Raw genomic sequence first — 22384 nt, forward strand, 5'->3', positions numbered from 1 at the left:
ATTTCAATTTGGGAGCAGAAAATTATTAGCTTCATGGGCAGAAGGGTACATTGTAACACTCCAAGTAGTTAAAAATCCCATTGTGTTTCTAATTACCTATTTAATTCTTTGAATACCAATGCTCAATTAACATTACAAATAATCAAGGTTAAAAATATAATTAATGCAAGTGTGCTTTAGTTATAATTAAACTAATTACACAGATATGTAGCATAATAAGGGACTTGCAGACCATCATGGGGATATAAATTTATTCTTACTTTCAAGAACAGCGATTTGAATTTCAGTTTCCAATTCTCTTACAAATGATGGAATGGAACTACGAAGGAGAGAGCCAATCTTCTAGGGATGAAGAAAATAAGCCACGTATTTTTGTTTCATTTTGAAACTCTGATTCTTTTGTCCATAGGAACTTTGTAAAAGAAAACCTAGATACGGCAGAAAAAAAGAAAAGACTACCACAAATATCAGGAACACTTTATTTCTGCCTTCTACGTCTGCAGGGAAAAATCAACAACATAATAGTGGAGAAAGCTTCAATTCCATACATCATGGTTCCCTTTCAGAATGTTAAATATTATAGACAACTCTCTTTACACATATAAACCTCACTCACTCAGCTAATAAATCCTCTCTATTTTCTGTTCTTAAACATAATTAGCACCCTCTAATGTTGGGTTGTCCCCTATTGAGATAGACTAACCAAAATGAAATTGCATTCTTGGCTCACAGACAACAGCAGTTATATCAGTAAAAGGCGATCTAGAAAACCCACTGATTAAACAGGTAGCATCTGGGGTCAGACAAATAATGCTTTCACATTTCCAATTGTCTTCATTTAAGTTAGGAAAGGGATTTTTTTTCTTAAAGGTCAACTACATGCCTATTAGAGGACCACCTGACTTTAATATGGCATATCGTTAAATTTGCATTCAGGCATTTGAGTTACTACTGATGGTGGTGTATGGATGAGGAAACTGGACTAGAGAAAGCAGGGAGAGGGTAGGAGAGGGAAATCCAAAAAGTAACCCATGGTAAAAATCTTTGTGATGTGTTTTAATCCTATCAGAATGATATGAAATTAAGCTATTAGAAATAAATTTGTCCCACTGAAGACAAATTCATCTGAATAATAAAGATATGCAGAGACTTTATTTAGAAATTTATTCAAACATAGTTAAATAATTTTTTAATTGGTCTGCATAAATGGCAATGTACAAAACAATCAAAGACCAGACAAAAAATATCACAAGGACATCAAACCTATAGTGCAAAGTTGAAACTATTCTAATAAAAATTTGAATATTGTGACTTTTTAAGGGAGATTGATAAAATGATTTTAAAATTGATATGTAATAATAAAGGCCCCAAATTGTCCAAACAATTCTGAAAATGAACTAGAAAGATATAAGAATGCATCATTAATCAAGAGAATTTGGGGCAGAATCCCTAACATATATGAGAATTTGTTACATAATAGAGGAAGCACTTCCAATTAATGGGGAAGATACTATATTGAGAAATGGTATTAGGTAAATTGGAATTCTTAAGAGAAAAAAATCAAATAATATTTCTACTACACAATGCACTCAAATATAAACTTAAAAAATTAAAAATTTGAGTTTAATTTTAAAAGTTAAAATTAGAATATAGAGAACAGCTCTATGACTTCAGAAAGATTCAAAAAGCAAAATATCACGAAGGGAAAAAATGGATAAAATTAATTGAAACCGAGAATTCCTATCTACTCAAACCTTTAAAACAAAATTAATACACAAGATTAGTTGAAAGAGAACGCTTAAAACATACAAAACACACAAAAGGATCAGTTTCCAGGAAAATGTATAAAGCACTCCTACACTGAGTAAGAAAAAGACAGGCAATCTTAGAGAAAAAAGGACAACGAACAAGACAATAGCAGAAAGGAAATCCATGTAACCAAAAGAGAAGGGAAAAGCATTCAAGTTCATGGGTAATCAGGGAAGTGCAAATGATTTTAAAATGAGATTTTATACCCATTATAATTGCAAAAATAGCAAATCTTTTAATAATAATCAAAAAGGACTATGAAAATGTTTGTGGAATAACAAGCATAAATATATATAAAACAATCTTTTCAATGTTATCTGACATTGAAAAACACATCTCTCTCCACACACAAACATCCGTGCTTAATCACATACATACACATGTATGCACAAATAATAGATAAAATTAGATGTATACACCCAGAAATCTATGTATATTTAAATTATACTTGTGCATTGGAAAAAGACTGGTAAGAGATACACAAATATTAGCATTGGGTTTTAGGTTTAAGTGAAAAATTTTTGTTCCTTTGATGCCTAATATATCATAGATGGATAATAAATATTTGTTGATTGAAAGAAAGAGCTAATTAATAAGGGATGGTGATATTTTTAAACATTTTTTATCAAATACTAAATTTGAGCCCCTACATAAAAGTCTAAAACAAGTGTCTATTAAGTCTATTAAGAAATGATTCTATGGTCCCCAGTAGAAAGTCTATGAAACTTAGGTATTGAAAACTTGGAGCTCTTTGTATTTTGACCTTCAGAGAAGGCAGAGCAAGCTTTCAGTATAAAGCCACCTGGCTTTCAATATAAATTACAGAAGTTTAAAATTTATCAACAAGTTCAAATAAGCTTGCAGTAGTAGGAAAAACAAAAGATAAATGCCACGAGCTTTATGGCAGTGTTGAAAAGAGTTCAAGTGTTGGGATCTAGAATGGGATATGGGATTGCACAAGGGTGGTGTATGGAGATGGGGTGTCTAGAAAACAGCTGTAATGAAATTAAGAGCAGCCTTAGTAGACCGACCATAATGTAGCAAATCTAGGTCCACGGAGTTTTAAAAGAGAGAGTCTCTTCTTCGTAGAAGACAGAGAAAAATGGAAAGGAAAAAGAGAGGGATGTGGGGGGCAGGGAGAGAGGGAAGGAGGAAGGAAGGAAAAGGCGGGAGGGAGGAAGGAAAGACTAAGAGTCCTTCAGAGGAGGGAGAAAAGTAAAGCTATGGTTGCCAAGTGGAAGACTGCACATGTGCCAAAAGAGGTGTGAGAGCACCAGTTCCCTAGAGCAAACGTGCCTAAGTAAGCATTGCCGTTTAGAAGGAGTTCAAGAGGGTGACATGTGGAACAAGCAAGAAGGGCTGCGTTAATGTGGGCCATGGAATAATCAGGAAGCGCCTTTCAGCACTGGTTGCCTGCAGAGTGCGTACGGGACCCGCTGACCTCAGGCCGCCTCCGGGTGTGCACGGTGGGCACAGCCTTCTGCCATATTTGGAGCAAGTGGAACAAATGTCTTCCCCAATGCTCATCATCTCCTATCATCACTCTGGGTTTTGAATATGTACACTGAACCCAGACCAAAGTAGTAATCAATATCTGAAAGAAAAGGTCCACATGGCAAAAAAGAAGGAAACCACCTGGCCCCTTTAATACTGGTGGGGACATCTGAAGCTTAATCCAGAGGTGAAGCCAGAAGAACCAGCACCTGGCCCTTCCCGAACTATGAAAGGTCATCTTTAAACCAGCGCTGGGGCCTCGTCTGAGCTCTGCCCTTGGCTGCTCGTACCTAGTACCTCCAGACCTCCAGGACCGTGTTCTGGCTTGAAACACTGAGCTCAATTGATCTCTATTTGGAAGCTCCTTTCCCTCTTCTGGGAAGTGGTAATCAGAAGGTAGATTGGAGTAAGTGATTGTCTTAGACTTTAGTCTACATGTCTGAAGGGATGCTGAGTTCTCTGGGTTTAATTATTATCTCTTTAGGCTCCAAAATTGATTAAATCTGGAGTTTACCCTGTGGGGATCCTGATGACAGCATGGCCTGAAGTTGGAGGGATGTCGCCCGTCAGCATCTTGAAGGTGGTGCTCTTCCCAGCTCCATTCACTCCTAGAAGCCCAAAGCACTGAGAGGAGAGAACAGGTGAACATGGAATTAGAATTATATTACAGGGAAGCGGCTGTGCCTCAAATGATTGGGCTCCCATCTACCATATGGGAGGCCCTGAGTTCACGTCCCAGGGCCTCCTTGTGAAGGCAAGCTGGCCCATGCCCGCGGAGAGCTGACGGCCTGCGCCCACAGAGAGCTGGTGCAGCAAGATGACGAAAACAAAGGGAGACAAGCAGACACAGAAGAACGCACAGAGAATGGAAACAGAGAGCAGACAGCAGGCAAGAGGCAAGGGGAGGGGGGGATAAATAAAAATAAAAAATAATAATAGTAATAAAATATTTTTTAAAATTACATTACAAACAGGGTTTGCTTTCAACCAACTTTGAGTTATTGATGTTATATCCGTAGACGTTTAAAATCATATCATTGTATAAAGTATATATGGTTTACAAAGTATTTTCAAAATCATCATAGAAGAATTTGTGCATTAATTTATGGAAAAGGAAACCCATGTGTGGAAAACTCAAGAGGATGATAAGTAAATGCCAACTACCCCAAACTATGCATAGATTTTCTGTAGTATGTGGGACCATTCTAAAGGAAACTGCTCGTTATGCTTCTTTGAGGAGTATATTTTCTGCAAGTCATGTCAACATAATCATTAGTATTTTCCTGCTATTAGTTCATTGTTCATTGCTGTATATTTTTAAAGTACTTGCTAAAATATACTATTTCCACCCTACTTATACCCCATGCTTGCTTACTTTCTTTCTTTCTTTCTTTCTTTCTTTCTTTCTTTCTTTCTTTCTTTCTTTCTTTCTTTCTTTCTTTCTTCTTTCTTTCTTGTTTCTTTCTTTCTTTCTTTCTTCTTTCTTTCTTGTTTCTTTTTCTTTTCTCTTTCTCTCTCCCTCCCTCCCTCTCTCGCTCCCCTCTTCCTTCCTTCCTTCCTTCCTTCCTTCCTTCCTTTTTCCTTCCTCCCTTCCTTCCTTCCTCCCTTCCTTCCATCTATATACCTACTTATCTACCTATTGCCATCAATTGACATTCCAACCAGGTTCCCAGTCTTCTAGTATACTTTGTTTTTTCCATGGAAAAGCCTGTTTGATTATCACCTGTAAATTCAGTCCTACCCCAGTGTCTAAGTTAGTCCTGAATTTACTTAATTTACTTAATGGCAATACTTTGACACTCAGCATTAAGTCACTTTATTTCTTGGTTCAATTCTGTCTTACAGTCCATGTTCAAAATGACCTTCTTACTTACGTACATAGATCTAGTCTCTATTTTATATCTCAGTATATCCTTTGTCTGGAATTCTACCATAGACACTGACTGTGATTCCTGCCAGTCTCCTTCCAAGTTACTTGATTCCTGATAGCTACAGTTTGCTGAGAGGTCCTGCTATTATTGACTCTGCTGCTAAAACTGGCTTCCTGGCTCCTCGAATCCTAGAAAACTGATTGCTTCTGGACTTCCTGTTACCTAAGCAATATCCCTCTGAAACATCACATACCTTATTTGGTACCTCTGGAAGCCAGCTGCTTCCCTGAACTGCACTATTCCATTACCATGCTACTCCTAATTCAACTGGCTCACTCCTATCCTCTGGAAAATGAGCCGTCTTGTTCCATCCCTAACCTGTGACATGTCCCTGAAGTTGGCCGGACCATGCTTGAATGGGCTGCCCCAAGGGCAGTGCCATCACCCTCCCCAAACTATACCTATCCTCCAAGGCTTGATCAAAACCCAGCCTTCTCAAAGAGCTCTCCCAACCCATTCCAGCCCACTGCTGCCATCTGTCCTTCTCTAGATCTTATAGCACAAAACCACTCATTTGCCTTCCAGTCTTGTCCATCCTTGAGACAATGCTTGTATATATGCTTACGATCTTTTATTTCTTACTCAATAATTATTTCCTAGAGTGTGAGGGACATTTATTAGCCATCTCTGTATCTTCCACAGGCCCTTGCACAGAAATTTATAGTCTCAGTAATTAAGTTGTGATGCTCATAAAAGCTTACAGGAAGGACCCAAATTTAAATGGCATGTTGGAATCATTTCAGATACCTGGAACAGCTTACTTTTGAGGATTTCCAAGTTTTTTTTCTTAACCCTCAGAAGCAAAACTACTATCCATTTTTAAAGCAAGGATAAAGGTAGTTGAATAAGATACCTACCTCTTAGAGCAGTTATAAACAACAACAACAAAAATCAAAGTCCTTCCTTAACATTCTGTCCTATGGTACAAGCCATGGTCCAGATGCTAAGGCTGCTGGTGGGTTGTTTGGATTGCTCACTTGGCTTCTCTCTACTCATATCTGAAAGGCCAACTCTCCCCTCCCAAGTAGGGCATGCTAATCAGATAGTGCCATAAACCTACTTCGAATTTCTCAGGGGTTTGGAACAATGCAAATGCAAAGTGCTCTTTTATTTTTAACACTTAATTAAAGGCAATCATTTCCGGAACTGATTTTCCTTTTATGCATTAAGCACAAATCAAGAACATTTTATATGGCTTCTGTCAGTTCTGATTAAACATTTCTACCTGAATTAATGCCATATGCATAGGAAGATTTGTGAGCTATTTCTAAGGTATGAGTTTTCTTTACCTTTTGTTTGTCTTTCCACCTTTTATTACATGGATCTAACTGGCCACTTAAAGAATACTGATCCTAGCAAGAGTTAAAAGGGGTTTCCTTAATTGACTGGAGTCACGAAATATTCCCAGTAAAGAAAAAGTGATCTCATATCCCAAAGTAAAATTACCACTCCCCAATCACTTGAAGTTATAAGAATTATAAACAGAATATCCCCTATGGATTAATCAGCAATGCTTTCACAGTGGAAAAAGCCAAGAGACCCTCTAGTCATGTTCTGCTTCTACTGATTTTACTGAAACTTGCAGGCTCCTTATAGCTCTGATTTCAGATATTCCAAAAATAACACAAGATGATAAACAATTAGAATTACACAGGTTTGCAGCCTAAAGGGTTAAACACAAAGTGTCTTTACCTCTCCTTTTGGTATGCCCACACTAATTTCTTGCACAGCGGTGGTCTTCTTGAAAAGGCTTGGATAACTTTTACTAAGGTTGTGTAACACAAGAATGTCTCCTTCTGTTCTTCCTTCAAACACCCTCACTTGCTCTTTTTCAACATCTATATCCTTAGAAGATTTGATTGTGTCTCTGGGGACAGAGTGACTCCTGGAAGCATAAAGTCAGAGTTAATTTACTCCTGGGAATTATATGGTATAGTTTACAAAGATAGAAAAGTCGGAGATCTGTCAAAATAAAGAATGGTCTTTGGATCTCTGCAGTATCAGTTTTCCACATATCCCAGTTTTGCCACCTCGGTTGCTACTTACCAGCTAATACAAAGGACACATACATTTGCCAAGTGGGCACAGAAATGGGTTGACACTACACTGGAGCTACTTTTCAAGAGCTATCAATATTACCGTAAGGAATCACCTTGTCTACACGTTTTCAGCAAAGCAATTAAACAGGTCATTTAATAAAGTATATTGTATATAAAATATGACATTATTATCATAATGTAGTATATGTTGGATTGTATAAGGGATTGCATGCCAAGCACTCTGCACGGTGCCTGACACATCGGACGGATTCAATAAATATTTGCCAGAGGGATACAAATTTCATTTTCAACTAATTTATTTACTCTAAATCTGAGCTGCTCATTTTGCAATCTTCCTCATGATTTTCAATCCATGCATTTCAACTTTCCAAAAAGTTTCAAATTCCTTTGTCAACTGTAGTACATCTTCATTTTAATGTTGGCACATTCTGCTGGGGTAGTGGCATATCAGCACCAATTCCCTGCTTTTGACAATATAATGTGGTTGTATAATATATTATCATATTACCATTGGGGGAGGCTGGGTGAAGGGGACATAGGGACTGCCTGCACTATATTGCAACTTCTTGTGAGTCTTAAACTATTTTGAAATAGAAACGTATTAAAATTAAAACAATAATATCAAATAAAATAAACACTGTCTGCTCCCAGCACCTCCAACTCCTTTTCCTGTGTTTTTTTCCCACTCTTGAATCACTCTTTAACAGACATAATTTATTCCTCAGGCAGCACCGATGATGAGGAAATGAAGCTAGATACTCAGGAATATATATTGTATGGTTCCGTTTATATAATTTTCACAAGAATGGGAAAATAATCATGAGAAAAGTAAGGGTAGCGGTTGACTTCAGGGAGGTTAGGGCTAGAAGGGCCTAGGAGGGGCTTCTGAGGGCCGTTAGTGTCCAATGTACGCATCTGACGGGGGTCACGTGGGCAAGTTCAATTTGTGAAAGCTCACTGAATTTTACGCTTTTTATCGTATGAATGGTATAACTCAGTAACAAGTTTACTTGACATAAAGGGGGAAAAGGTACAGACAACGCTTCTCCCCCTTTCCCAGTTAACCATGTCCTGGACTTCTAACTTTTATTCTGTGGTTCCAACATGGGCATGGTAGCTCTGGCAAAGGAAGACCCATGGGCCACAGGGCCTGAGCTAGGTGGGGTGGCTTGGGAGGAAGGGAGAGGGGCTCAGCTCCCTCAGGATCACGCTCAGGTGCTGCTCCCTGACAGACGGCCAAGACAGAGGGAAGGCAGGAGCTCTCTGCTCCCCAGACACAGAGGGCAGGGTGTTTTCTATTCTCTTTCAAGATGCAACTACCAAAAGGATAAGGTTAGTTGGCTTCTAGCCAAAACGTTCCCTGCCTGCAGGAATAGCTGGCCCAGCAGAAGAGATGCGCCTGGCAGTGCTATAAAACAGCACGGAGAGTGAGAGGGAAAGATGTGATGTAATGGGAGGACGTGAAGGCATCAAACCCAGCGAGCAGGCAGCAAGGAGAGAGGAGGAGAGTGCTGGTGGTGAGAGAAGCCAGTCCTGGCAGAGGATACAGATGGAGCATCGGATCACAGGTACAGGTGCATCTTTGAGGGGCTGGGGGAGAATTCAAATGGCTTGACTGACTACACGGAGCCAGGTTTGAGGTGGGCCTTACAGAGTCTTGGACTTTAACTTTTAGGAAATGATTAGTGATCTGGATTTTTATAAACAAATGGACTTAGTTACATGGTCAGAGTGACAGTTGTCTATGAAGGAATAGTAGACAAAGACTGTCTAAATTAAATTAAATTAGATAATTTAATTTAATAATTAAATTAGATAATTTAATTTAATTAAATTTCCATGCTCTGTAATCTTCACATTGACAATGAACAATAATGACCATTTGCCCTGGCATTATTTTAAAATATGGTTTAACTTACACTTTCATTTTACAAAGCAGAGGTAACAAGGGAAACCTTCTCTGTAAAGAAATTTCAAGAAAAACCTTTTGATACAACATTTTGATACAGAGCACCCAGATATCTCCCAAAGCGGATTCTGTATTATCATATCATTACCTAACAAAGATAAGAACACAGCAATATAATAGAAACAATGATATCTTGGAAAAAGTGTGTGGTTATCTGCACTGAATTTCTCTACATACCTGCTTCCAGGAGCTAATAACGTGTAGCTACAAAAATCAATTGCGTTATGGTATCAGCCAAATTGACCTTAGGGGCAACAAAGTAGAGGGAAAACAAGCAATTTCAAAGTGGAAAATACGTTGAGACAAATAATTGGGCAAACCATCTCACTATTCTCCCTAGTTGTTGACTGATACCAGTAGAAAAAAATAGAAAGTTTACAATCATAACTCTTATAACCACATTTCTTTTTTCAAAACTTCCAAAGTGAAGTGCTCTCTCGCGCTCTCTCTCTCTCATCATTAAAGATTCTGAACCATTCAAGGATGAGCAGAGCAGGACACACCTTGACTGCCGCAGAAGGTCCCAGTGCAGCAGAATTCGTAAGAAGAGAAGAACGGTGCCCTGTAAGGCCAATTCCATGAAGATCCAGCCCAGGAAGTTCATCTCGAAGGGACTCACATATGGATCAACGCCAAAGTTGTGGGTCAGGTCATATTTAATCTGATTATAACAGAGTTCTATCAGTCCTTGACCCAGGCAGAATTGAGGAAAAATGGTGAAGACCCACTTGAGAATGTCATAGATGTTCTGTAAATTCTGTACAAAGAAAGAGAGAGAAAAGAAATCAAATGAAAAGCCATCCCCCATTTCACAACACATACCAATAACCTCTATTTCTCCTTGGCCAATCTTATCTTCCAAGTCTTGCTTACCTCAACCATTCAATGACACTCCCAGAACAGCCTAGCTGACTCCTACCTCATCTAGAGTCTTCTGTCTCCCTGCCCTTGTTGTGTGCAATTAATGAAAAGCATCACCCTCCGGCTGCTGCTGTTTAAAGCACAGGAATTCTAATATTGACACTACTCAGGATTTACAACTTTCCTTGTGGCACTGTCTTTACTCTCTCCTAGTCTCCACTCAGTTATATCAAGCCTTCTCCATCCCTCTCAAATCACCTCAATCACCTAACTTTCAGAAATCTTCAATCCCCTGATATGCAGAGGAAACAGGAACTGTCAAATGGGCATTCCTTCAATGTCCTCCCCTCCCTTCTGCTAACTCACTTCACTTACATGGAGTTTTCCTGCCATCTTCCTGGAGAAGATGAGTTTTCACTTGTGCTCTGGATCCCAGCCTCCCGTTTCCTCTAAAGGTCAGGCTATCAATTACAACCTTTCTCCTACATCAGCATCATCTCTACTGGCTACTTCCCTTTAGTGCTGTATCATGCTCAAGTCTGCCTCATCCTAGGGAAACAGCAAACTCTCCCTGAAGCTCACATCTTCTCTGCCTACCAGAACCTCACTCTGGCATGACTTCTTGAAAGTGTCTGTGTTCTTTGTTTTCACATCATCACCCTTCATACACTTAGTAACCCATTACCGTTTCCTCTGAAACTAATTTCATCAGGTCACCAAAACTCTTCTGTTGAGTAATGCAACCAACACTTATCCCTGTCTGTAGACTGATCTCTTGGAAGTATTTGCCACCAGCAAGCCCTCCTTTCTTTCCAGGTGCTTTTAACCTTAGTTGTTTTCCTCTAACCTTTCCAGTCACTGCTGTTGACTCTCAGGGTTCCTGTTTATTGTCTAGTATCCAAAATATTGGTCCTCAGAGTTCTGTCCCTGACTACTGGTTTCTCACACTGCACTTGCTGCCTTCTCTGGGCTGACGACTGCCCGATCTCTATTCTCAAACCAGATTTTCTTCCTGAGTACTAGACTGTGGATCCAGCTTCTCAGTGGACATCTCTTCACAGACCTCATGAGCATCTTGAATTCAACATGTCCAAAATGAAAACTCTTCCGTATCTGAATTTCCAAATAGTCAACACATACCTTCTGAGGCTCTTCTATGCTCCATGCTCTGTTTCAGGTGCTGGGATATAACAGTAGCAGCAGAAAATCTCTCTACTGGGGGCTACATTTTGAAGCTGCTCATTGAATGGCACGAGCGTTCATTCTTTCCTTCCTCTCTTTTACACCCCACATCAAACAATTATTCCTTCAAAATACCTTCAAAATCTATTTACTCCTCTTAATTCCTTTTTCTCTGTTCTTTGTTCAAGCTATAAAACTCTCTGTCCTGGGTTGTTACAACGCCCTTCTAACCAGTCCCTGCCTCCAATCCAGGTCACCTTCAAAATGTCTCCAAATGGCATTTTTCTAAAATGCGAAATTCACATTCTTGATTAAAGCCATGCCAAGCGACTCCCTGTTTTCCTCAGAAGTCCCAGCACGTTAGCCAGGCATGAGATATTTTCTGTATTTCGAGTACTTCTCCAGCTTTCTATTCCACCATCTCTCTCTCCCTTCCATTCTACTCTCCAGCTGTCCTAGGGTCATTGTAGTTATCAGACCTGCCCATCTACTCTTTCCTCTGTGAAACCTCCCTCTTTTCCCCTTCAGGTTATTAGCTTAGAGCTCACCTTCTCGGAGAGCTCTGAGACTAGGTTAGGGGCTACTCTGATGATCTCATGGGACACCTACGTTCATCAGTTTCCCACCTCCAGTCAAACTGTCCAGCTCTTCATGTCATCACTGGATGACAAATGCTGAGGCAGTAAATGAGTACATTCACAGCTGTACCCCTGCAACCTGGTTCTTGTGATACAGAGGATGCTTGATAAATAGAGGCTGGATGAGCAAATGAGCAAACACTTGAAGCAACAGGGTAGTTCCTGCTGGAGGAGAGACACATGCACGTTTTCTTATAAATCATATGCCCTAGTGTTAATTCACTGGATTTTAGAAAATATCCAAAGGAATGCTCTTTCAGTTATCCACGTATTTGAGAATAAAGCAACATTAAGTCTTCGGGCTTTGCAGAAAATCAAACTTGGATTCAAGTCCTTTGCTCCACCACTTGCTGCTGCTAATAAGTTCTCTAAACCCCAGTTTATCATCCTGTGACGTAAGTAATTTTAGTGGTGGTTTGGACTTACGTACCTCAGGAAAACACATTCTTAAACTTAATCCATTCTTGTGGGTAAGGACTCATGGCAAAAAAGATCTCCTCAAGATGTTATATCACATTGGGCTTTAATCCAGATTACTGGAGCTCTTATAAGCAGAGTGAAAGTCAAACTGCAAGAAAAGCCACAGGGAGAAGCCAGATTCTGGAAGTCAGTGGAACCCAGAAGAGAAAGGAGAAGCAAGGAGAGGCCACCGTGTACCTTGGCACATGACAGACAAACCAAGGTTAAAGGATTGCCATCAGCCAGCCCCAGAATACATGGTCTTGGGGAAGTATGTATGGCCTTTTTGAAACCTTGATTTTGGACTTCTAGCCTCAAAACTGTAAATCAATAAATTCCCATTGTTTAAGCCAACCCACTGCATTGCTTGGTATTTGTTTTGGCTGCTAGGAAACCAAAACAAGCAGTCACAAGGTGGTGGGAGTGTTTAAATGAGTGAATATTATTAGCAGTTATTTTACCAGGTGAATGAGTATTTACATAATATGTCAACTGTCTATTTCATACTTAGCACATAGTAAATGCTAAATATATGTAATCATTATCAAATATGTTAGAATTAGACGTTGTTGAAAGGATAAAGATAAATTAAAGTAGAGGAGATAAAAAGAGATAAAACAGAATGCAGTCATGCAGAAAGCAAAAAATAAAGCTGAACACCTGCACACAATTTTTAAATTACATATATCCAATAATTAGACATCTCACATAAATTTTATTATATTTTTTGCCATCAGTGTTTAACTAATATTAAATTTCATTTTTTTGTTACTTAAATGATTCAATGCTCATTTATAAAGTGTCCACTAGGTGCTTTCCGTAAGTCTTCATAGGCTTCTAGCTTTAAGCACCTTATCGCATTTCATTCTCAATCAGTTTTCAAAGTGCTGCAGGGTAAGCAAATGTTACCAATGAGGACATGGTCTCAGAGGTTGAGTGTAGAGCTCGGACTTGAACCCAGCCTTTATGATCCAAATACTAAGATCGTTCCACCAAGCAACACAACCTTTGGTAAGAATGCAATGGAATGGCGATCTGTGGAGCTGACCTTTTCACTTGGTGCTACTACTTTACAGTATTTAACCCAGAAAGATCATTTTGACTAGAACTACCCAACAAAGCATTGGAAACTGTTAGATAGTCAAAGTCACAACTTTGCATCTTTCTTTCCTTATGTTCAAATTCAATAGTTGATTTAAAAATAAACCATTTTTAAAGGAGTAAAATTGGCATAATAAGTGCATATAATGCACAAGAATGTGTGTGTCACAGCACAAATATTAGGGAACAATATGAGAGAATTGTCAATTATCTATTTAATACTAGATAATGTCCATTTTTCTCTTAGGATCCAAATTTATAACTCTACTAGCATAAATTCAGCTTTAAATAACATGGCTTGAGGGCAATAGAAAATTCAATAGAGGTGTTTTCAGGCATTTATTCTTAGATTATGGTTTATTTTCTTTTGCATACAGACAAGAAATTTCTAAAAGTGTCATTTATTTTTCCCTACTGCCTGTCTTGACTGACTGCCACTATGTACAGATTTCAAGCAGTACTAAAGAAGTTTGTTAATCCCACTTTTCAAAAAGCTATGTCCCTGGAACAATTAATGTACCACAAAAAGGATTTTCTATTCTTAGCTATAGCATAAAAAGAACAGAGCATAATGGCTTTAAACTCAGGACCTGGTAATTAAGGAAATGACACACAAATGGTGATGACTTTATATCTGACTTTAAAGACTTCACAACAGTCTTCACATACATATAAACAAAAGTGCCCACAATGACATTGAATTAGCGGATAATTGGTACATAAGAGTGGGGATGGAGCTGTACAAACTTATGGGGATAACCATCCATAAGTATCCAAACAGGGTATGTGGAGGCTAAATGGTCCAATCAGTGTGCAGAGAAATAAATTACTGAAATAAATTTCCTCTACCTATATAAACACCACCTCATCAAGAAGACTCCCACCAAATGGGAGCCACAGATATTCTAGGCCTTGAATTAGAAACAAACATGCATTTTCTTTCAGAATCAGCTTATGAATTGTGATTTGGTCAAAATTTAAATGGTCATATTAACACTATGCTTTGTCTACACAACAGTTAAGACTGGGTAATACGGTTTTTAAGACCGAACTGAGACTCCAGCCTTCTTTCTCAGTATTGATCCTACAAGAACACATTGCAAACTCCACAACTTAAAAATGACTATTTGAAGTCAACCATTAATAACACAGGGTTTCAGAAACAAGAATGTCAAAATAAAGAGTCAGCAAAGGTAAAGAGAGACCCAGCGAAAGCAAACTGATTTTGACCCAGTTTTTCCACAAACTACCTACCTACGTCTGTTGCTTTTGTTCAAGAAAGCAAGGCCATTGATCAGTTGTAGGCAATAGGGCTTTTCCACCTACCACATTATTAGCACCCGGAGGAGAGAAAGGCTCCAGCTAGTTTCTTCTGAAGTCTGGAAAATTCTTCATCTCTCCTTTTCCTTTTGGAAATAGCCCTTCCTGCCTTGATTCTGTCCCACAAAGCAGGTGTCTACTTTGGAGTTTCTCACCCTAGAGACTGTGGATCGAGTATGTTTTCCTTTTCACCTCAGTTCGTGACTGACATCCCTAACGGTCCCTGTTTTATTAGAGATCGGATGGGGGAGAAGGGAACGCTGTGTAACTACCACTGCTGATTTCAATTTTCTCCTCTAGCCAAAGCCAATTCATGGCTCAGCAAGTTCTCTATTTAGAGGCTGGACATATTAATATAGATTAGTGTCAACAATCGATCTGCAAAAATCACCAAAGTGATGGCTTCCTTCGCTGAATATATAATGACTGCTTTTCTACTTTACTGCTTCTGCACGAAAGTGAGGCACGCTAATAAAAACCAACTTTAGCCCTCAGGCAAGAGTGTAGAAGTCTCTAGAAGTCTGGTCAGAGAGAAGTGAAACGGAGTCATCTGGAATGGGCCTCAGCCCCTGTCCCATCCAAAATAACCAGCAACCCAGCCTTCAGAACCAGTAGCTTTATACATTGCCTGGGTATTTGCTCAACCCATGGGACAGTCAAAATCCCAGGTACTTTGTAACTATTAAAGAGTCAGAATCCATGCAAACAGCAGGGTCTGAGGTATGAAAAGAGGGGAGCACGAATGAAAAGGAAGGGAGTTGAGCAGAGTGAAAATCTAATGGCACGCCCTGGGCAGCATGTGGAAAGCTGAGCCCCTAGAGGATGGGCTAAGGCAGGGCCAAGACACAGGCCAGCCACAGTGAGGACAGGCAGCAGAAAGGAGCAAGTGGGCAGGCGGTCAGAGGGGAGTGCCAGCAGGAGCAGATGAAAGCGTGGGCTAGAGGCCTGCTGGAGGGGACACCCAAAAAAGGGACTGGAGAATGGGAATGGCCTTTTGGATAGAGAGGTTCTCTAGGAGAAGCCTTTCCACCACGGGAAGAAAGCTCCTTAATCACAGCCAGCTCTCGGGATAGCCCTCTGCCCCAACACCTCAAGAGCCGCAAAACCCACTTGGTGCCAGAGAAGAAGGCTGAGCCCCTCTGATCATCTGTGTGGGTGGTCAGCCATGGTGGCCGATCCTACTCTGTCGTGTTTAACCCCACGGAATGCCTGCCCCCTCCCATTGCAACACATTTCACTCGTTCCTTTACCCAACTGTCTATTCAGTAATTCAGCAGCAAGGAGTTACTTGTCAAGATGCTGGGTACACAGTAGTGACCATTTCCATCCACCTGCCCGCATTAATGGAGCAGCAGAAACGATTTCTTTGCCATTCTTTGCCAAGCTCTTATAAAGACACAGTTGTTTTTGTTAATCAGAGTTAAATTCCCACAATGGAGTTTAAAGGCAGTGGATACAGGCTCATTTCCATTTAATCCCGCTCTGAAAAGCAACGAAGTGGGCATGAGTAAATATTCTCTTGTCTTTGGGGAGGCGACGCTTAAGTTCACTGACCTGAGCTTTGGAGATGATGGCCAATAACCGAGGCATGATGGTCATGAGCATGGTGCAAAGGCCAAAGATGAAGTTTAAGGAGATGTAGGAGATGAAAGCTACGTCCGAGCTGGAGAAGATTCCGGATAGCAGATACATCCACGGAATAGTTGCATATCTGAAAAGTAGAGTGAAAAATAATGTGAGTTTACCGTAACATTTCAGTATATAAAGACTGAAGTATAGATGAGGTTTTATTGAACAGGGCTTTTTCCTCAAAGAATGGACAAAACCATACCTTACTTGATATGTCCTACGGTGTTTTCTGAAGACAAAGCACTAATTGTGGAACTTCCGAGGACCCCGCAGCATCATGTGACCTGCTGGGCCTGGACCGGGGGAAAGTCAGTTGACTTCTCCCACCTTTTCCTCCCCCAGAGGAGCAGGCCTGGATCTTGGCCCTTTGCTTTGATTTTCATCAAAGAGCCTACTTTGTTATAGACAAAAATAAAAGATATCTGGAATACGAAAACCTGTGGAGCTCTATATAAAAACAAGGCATGAACCAATGTATATGAGGTGCAGAGGTGCCCAAAGATGTACTTACCAAATCCAATGGATGTGTCATGATGATGGGAACGAGTGTTGTTGGGGGGGGGGAGAGGGGGGGTGGGGGGGTGGGGTTGAATGGGACCTCACATATATATTTTTAATGTAATATTATTACAAAGTCAATAAAAAATAAAAAAATTAAAAAAAAAAAAATTTTTAAATGAAAACTTCCTTTCGAAGTAAATTACATTTTGGGCACTATACTGTAAGCTTCTACAGATTTCTCTAACCTAATCCTCCTACACTCTTCAACAATACTGGAGGGTAGAAATGATGATCCCATCTTACAAACAGGGCCATAAGGGATCAAGAAAATTAATGTAAAATACCTGGATCAAATTTTCACAGCTAATAAGTAGGAGACCTGAAGGTGGGGTTCAGTTTTTTGTCCCCCACAGCTGGGTACTGAGTGGCATTTCTAACCACTGAACCTTGCAAGTACCAGAAAGCATCATGATCCAAGAAAGCACCCACAATGTCCCTCCAATGAAAACATCCATTTTTCCTCTTGCTTTCTCCATAATCCTAGAAAGAGGCAGGTTCCGTCCATGCCCAACTTCCTTCAGCTACTTTCTGTCACAGTACCACTTTGACATAATTCAATTTATGAATTACAGAGGCAAATGCCAGCAGAGAAGTTCACATATTTGCAGTGGCCACCTTTTTCGTGAGACTCTTACATCCCTGGAGTCCCTGCAAGTCCTCTGCACACTCCAGGTAAACTTGACACTATTGTCATGTCGTGATGTATTAGACCAGCCCACAATACTCCAGTGCCTTCAGAATGCCTGAGGTTTTCTGAGTATATTAAATAGTTCTGAAAATTATGAGACATCAAAACAATGTGAGATGCTAGGCCCTCAAGATAGCTATTCATACTTAGTGCAGGTCCTTTTTCATATGAAGCCTATGATATTGGAATGAATCGCAGCATCAAATAGAGACATTCTCCTATTTCAGAAAAAACACATATAATACATGTGATACTATTTTGAAAAATCAGATATTCTTTCAGGAACGTCATTTGAGAGCAATCTGCCTCATTATTTGGGCATAAAGAAACGATGTTTGCAAAAGCTTTTAAGTAATTGTTCTAACAGAGTTACTGTTCCAAATAATTAAATTAAAACAATTACCAAAAAGGTAGGTCATGACTTGTTGGTGCTTTAAGTTGTTTACCTACCCTCCCTCACCTGGTTGCTTTGAGAAGCAAATGAAGTAATAGTATTAGAAGTATTTCTGAAATCGAAATGGAAGCATTAGTAGCAGTTTGTGTACCAAATTTCTGGGCAGCTCTAATTGCTTAGAGTGAATCAAATCTCTCTCTAACTTGAAACTGCTGACAAAGTTGGTATTCTGGATTAACATATGCCAAGCTGGCTTTCTCTTCCCAGTGACAGGGCTTCAAACAGCCAAAGTTAACCATGGTGTTCCCTTTAAACCTCCACTGCAAAACGCCAAACCTGGCCAGGTCTGTTCATGTACTTTACTGGGCAAGGGGTCCAAGAAACTCTGTTAAATGCTGCACTGCGGAGGATAGGGGAAAGCTCCGCATGGCATTTGGTGTGGCCTGCCTGGTACAAGCATAGCAGGGTTAGCACACCCTGTGAGCAGGATCTTCGTATCCAGGAGTGCATCTCAGAATAGAGTGGCCTTGCCATCCTGCTGTCAAGCCTGGACAGCCAGTCTGTACTTGAGAGACCACTGAAAACCTCAGCACTCGTCTCTGCTGCACTCGAGAACCATCAGAACCTTTCCCTTGGCACTCATTACCTACGTGTTCCACACTGGGTTGTGTCATCCAAATCACTGACCAGTGCATCAAAGCATCATGTAAGAAAAATAGAAACAAAAACAAAGCCATAGTCTTAAATGATGTTGCCAGAGAATTCCCATTGGTACATTAATGGACAGTCTTTGGGTGTGTTTATCAACCTGCTATGGCATCCGTCCAGATTTCTTCACCAGGTTTTCGTTAGTCACCTTTTCAAATACTTGGTTCACATACTTCGTTGAAATCCACATATGGGTAGCTCTATTATTCCTTTTTATTTTAAGAAAGAAATTAAATAGTCCATATGACCTGATTTATGTTTTGGTGAAACCGATGGTGGCTTTGTAATCTCCACCCTTTTATTAAAATATAATATAATATCACTTAAATAATTATGGAGTTTCACAAACAAGTTTCTGAAATTGAGGGGAGGGTTTCCCCTTTCACTGCATAATATCCCAAGTACTGGATCAGGATTCTGTAATCTCCCCTTTATAACAATTTAGCACCAAATAAGGAGCTTTTCTGGGTCTTAAAGTTTGTTTGAATCAGCTGTGCTCTCCTTTCTTTCTGATACCTTTAGGCTTTAATTTCCTTTTAAGGATGCTAATTCCTCCCCTTTTCATATTTAATGTCAAATCTTCCTTGATCAAGTGAGAAAAAAGAAGGAAATGGTTGCTGAGCCTTTTTATTTGGTCGCGAATGAAGATCTCTGCATGTACCCCTATTTCTTCCGACTCCCATCGACTAAGCAGCCCTGGGAAACGGCTCGACATACTCCCAGGCTCAGCTCCTCCTCTTGGGCTGCCCGGGCCTGGGGGTCTTTGTGGGGGCAGAAGGAGCGATTCCCCAGTATCATCCCTCAGCGGTGGCCAGGGTACATACTTGGCAGCTCCCTAGATGGGGTCCCGTTGCCCCACAGCTAACAGGGAAGATCGCTGCTTTCAGAGTGTGCAGCGTGTGCCAATGAAGGAGCCTTTCAAATCTGAACGCGTCGGGTGGTCCCTCCACCGGCCCCGGGACGTTGCTCTGCCTCGCTGCCTCTTCTTCCCGGGAGCTAGCCCTAACTGTACACAGTCTGAATTATTTTAGATCCTCCCAGGGCCTCTCAGCCCAGAATTCTTAGCCTAAGTGTATAACCCCTGCTGACCTATGAATGTACTTCAAGAGATTGTTGAATCTACTGAAAGGCTCTGCAATATGCCACAAAGCATCTCTCCAGAGGGAATTAGTAGCTTAATTCAGATGTTTAAGGAGACTCACAAACAAGTTAATAAAAATTGCCAAAAACCTATTTAAGAGTTTCTTTGATTTTTGTCTACTTTTTAAAATTTGCCCTCCTAAAAGTTCAAAAATAATTTTATAGCAATGCCTATTTTACTCACACTATAAAGAAACATGAAAACACTATCCAATCTATTGAAATAATGAAACGAAATCAAACTATTTTCTTAGAACAAGGAACACACATTCACAGATCTTTACATGTGGCTTCATCAATTTCCAATTCAGTTAGATAATAAGGCTACTATAAAAATACTTTATACCTAGAGACATAATATCCTCTAAATATTAAAATAATTCCAGTAGTGAAAATAATGGCTAAAATGAATTTTGTGTGAGCTCTGTACCAGGCATTGTACTGGATTTTTATATTAAGCATCACAATAGGAATTTTACAGTGAAGAAACTGAGGCTGAGATAGTAATCGAATTTCCCAGGGTCAAAAGTTATGAGAGGCAAAATCAATACTCCCAAGTACATTTGTCTATCTGTCCTGCCTGCCTGCTTGCCTATCTAATTATCTTTCATCTATCTAACTAAATCTATCATCCATCTATTCATCCATTCATCTCATAAAGATTTTACTTATTTAAGTAAAATTCTGTCTCCTAAAATAGATACTGGGCATAAGCCTAGGTCTCTGATATAACTCTGAGCTGTGTAAAAAAACCATTGTATTTATCTTTGCCTTCAATAAAAGCAGAAAGCTTTGTTTAAAAAAAATTGCCCTTGAATTGTAATAATATGTAATAAGTTAATATGTTTTCCCCACTGAGTATATTAGCAAGCATTTCTTAAATAATTAGCCTGGAGGTAGACACATAAAGCACATAATTATATATTCCTGATATCAGATATGAATAATTTGGGGATCCCTAGCAAGGATTCTTTCTTCTCATTTTTCAATTTTCCTCTGCAAAAAAAATGCCAAAATTGAGACAAAACCTTTCTAAATCACTGATCTCACAGGAGAGGGGATAATACGGCAAGCATAGAGCTTCATGAGAGAAACTCCCCAAATTCAATTTCAGAGGGAATTGGATTATGAGCTTGAGCCTCCAGATTAATGTCAAAGTGAGAAGAACAGAGAATCCATTTCAAACTGCACGAGTCTGCTGGAGAGCCCAGGGCCTTTCAGAGACAGGGCCGGTGCCACCCTCATCACGCCCTCGAGGCCCTGCCTGCTTCTACGGTGCTGTCACCGTCGTGCTCAAGCTTGTTTTCTCAGCATCGCTTGTCGAAGCCACATAATTGCTCGAGAAGAGAGAACATCATGAAGCTGACAGTGGTTCAAAGCCGTCCTGAGGGTTTTCGCTTTCAGAAAACAAACCATAATTCTGCGGTGGCGTTTCTCGTCACATACCCGAAAAGTGCCAGCAGGAGGGCTGTGGCTGCCAAGTTCTCCCGGAAAGTAAAAGCCGTTAACTGGAAGGCAACGATGATGGCGACACACAGGCAGACAGAAACCAAGTAAAAGAGCTGGGGAAATAAAAAGGGACAAAGGGGGTGCCTGTAGCATCAGATGAGCATGTTCATCATCAACTGTTACCCCTTGAACTGACCTCTGTCTAAACTATTCTGCACACTAGAAATTACAGAGCAGTGTAATCAGCCACGGGGAGCCCCCTCGCCCCATCTCCTTAGGGAAGGGCCGTACAGGAATCCAGGTTCCTACAGCCCAGCACGGCTTCCCACCACCCTTAGAACCAAGAACTGACTCTATCAGCTGCCTTCAGAGACCCTGGCGGGACTCCCGCCTCCCTTACCACCACCCCCCAGGCGCCCCCACACACCAACTAGCCTCATCCCCCCGCTGACCCTTCCTGTCAGATCTCAGCTTAAACGCAACTTCCTCAGAGTCTTTCTTTGACCATCCAAGTTAGAGTCACCGCCCATTCCTGTTTTCATGCTCTAAATAGATGGACTCATTAGCCATGTGTTTGTCTTGTGTATTTCATTTATTTCCTTGTGTGTGTGTTGGTTCTCTGCTTCTTCTCATACGAACATAAGCTCCATGAAGAGAGAGACTCTGCCTGATTCATGCTTTATGCCTAATACCTCAGGCACGCCTTGACCCACAAGGGATGCTCAGTACTATGTGTTAAATGACTAAAAAGAACAAGCAGGCAGTGGTTGCAGAAAGGTGGGACGATGATCAACAGAGAAGGCGAGGATGTAGCCTGCCCTTCAACCCCAAGGCCACACCTCATGGGCTGAGGAAGGGGCATGTGTAACGGGAAGGATAAAGGTATGATAAACTAAGTACTGCAGAAAAGAAGGGAGACTCGGGTTTGGAAACTGGAAACTCTAAATCCTCCCTGGTAGCCTGGTGCCCTGCCCCGCACAAGTTCTCATTC

General features: G+C 40.4%; 1 protein-coding gene across 1 annotated transcript in view; it reads right to left on the reverse strand.

The window, feature by feature from the left end:
* ABCA13 (ATP binding cassette subfamily A member 13) overlaps positions 1-22384 on the reverse strand; it is a 345366-nt gene that overhangs the window by 80650 nt on the left and 242332 nt on the right. Inside the window, exons 40-44 of the mRNA XM_071215039.1 lie at positions 21391-21506; positions 16379-16535; positions 9767-10020; positions 6927-7119; positions 3818-3927 (exon numbers count right to left, since the gene is read on the reverse strand). Of these exons, the coding sequence (XP_071071140.1) occupies positions 3818-3927; positions 6927-7119; positions 9767-10020; positions 16379-16535; positions 21391-21506 (830 nt within the window). The remainder of the gene's footprint in view (positions 1-3817; positions 3928-6926; positions 7120-9766; positions 10021-16378; positions 16536-21390; positions 21507-22384) is intronic.

The sequence above is a fragment of the Dasypus novemcinctus genome, chromosome 5 (assembly GCF_030445035.2).
Source record: "Dasypus novemcinctus isolate mDasNov1 chromosome 5, mDasNov1.1.hap2, whole genome shotgun sequence".
In the NCBI taxonomy this organism is placed as follows: domain Eukaryota; kingdom Metazoa; phylum Chordata; class Mammalia; order Cingulata; family Dasypodidae; genus Dasypus; species Dasypus novemcinctus.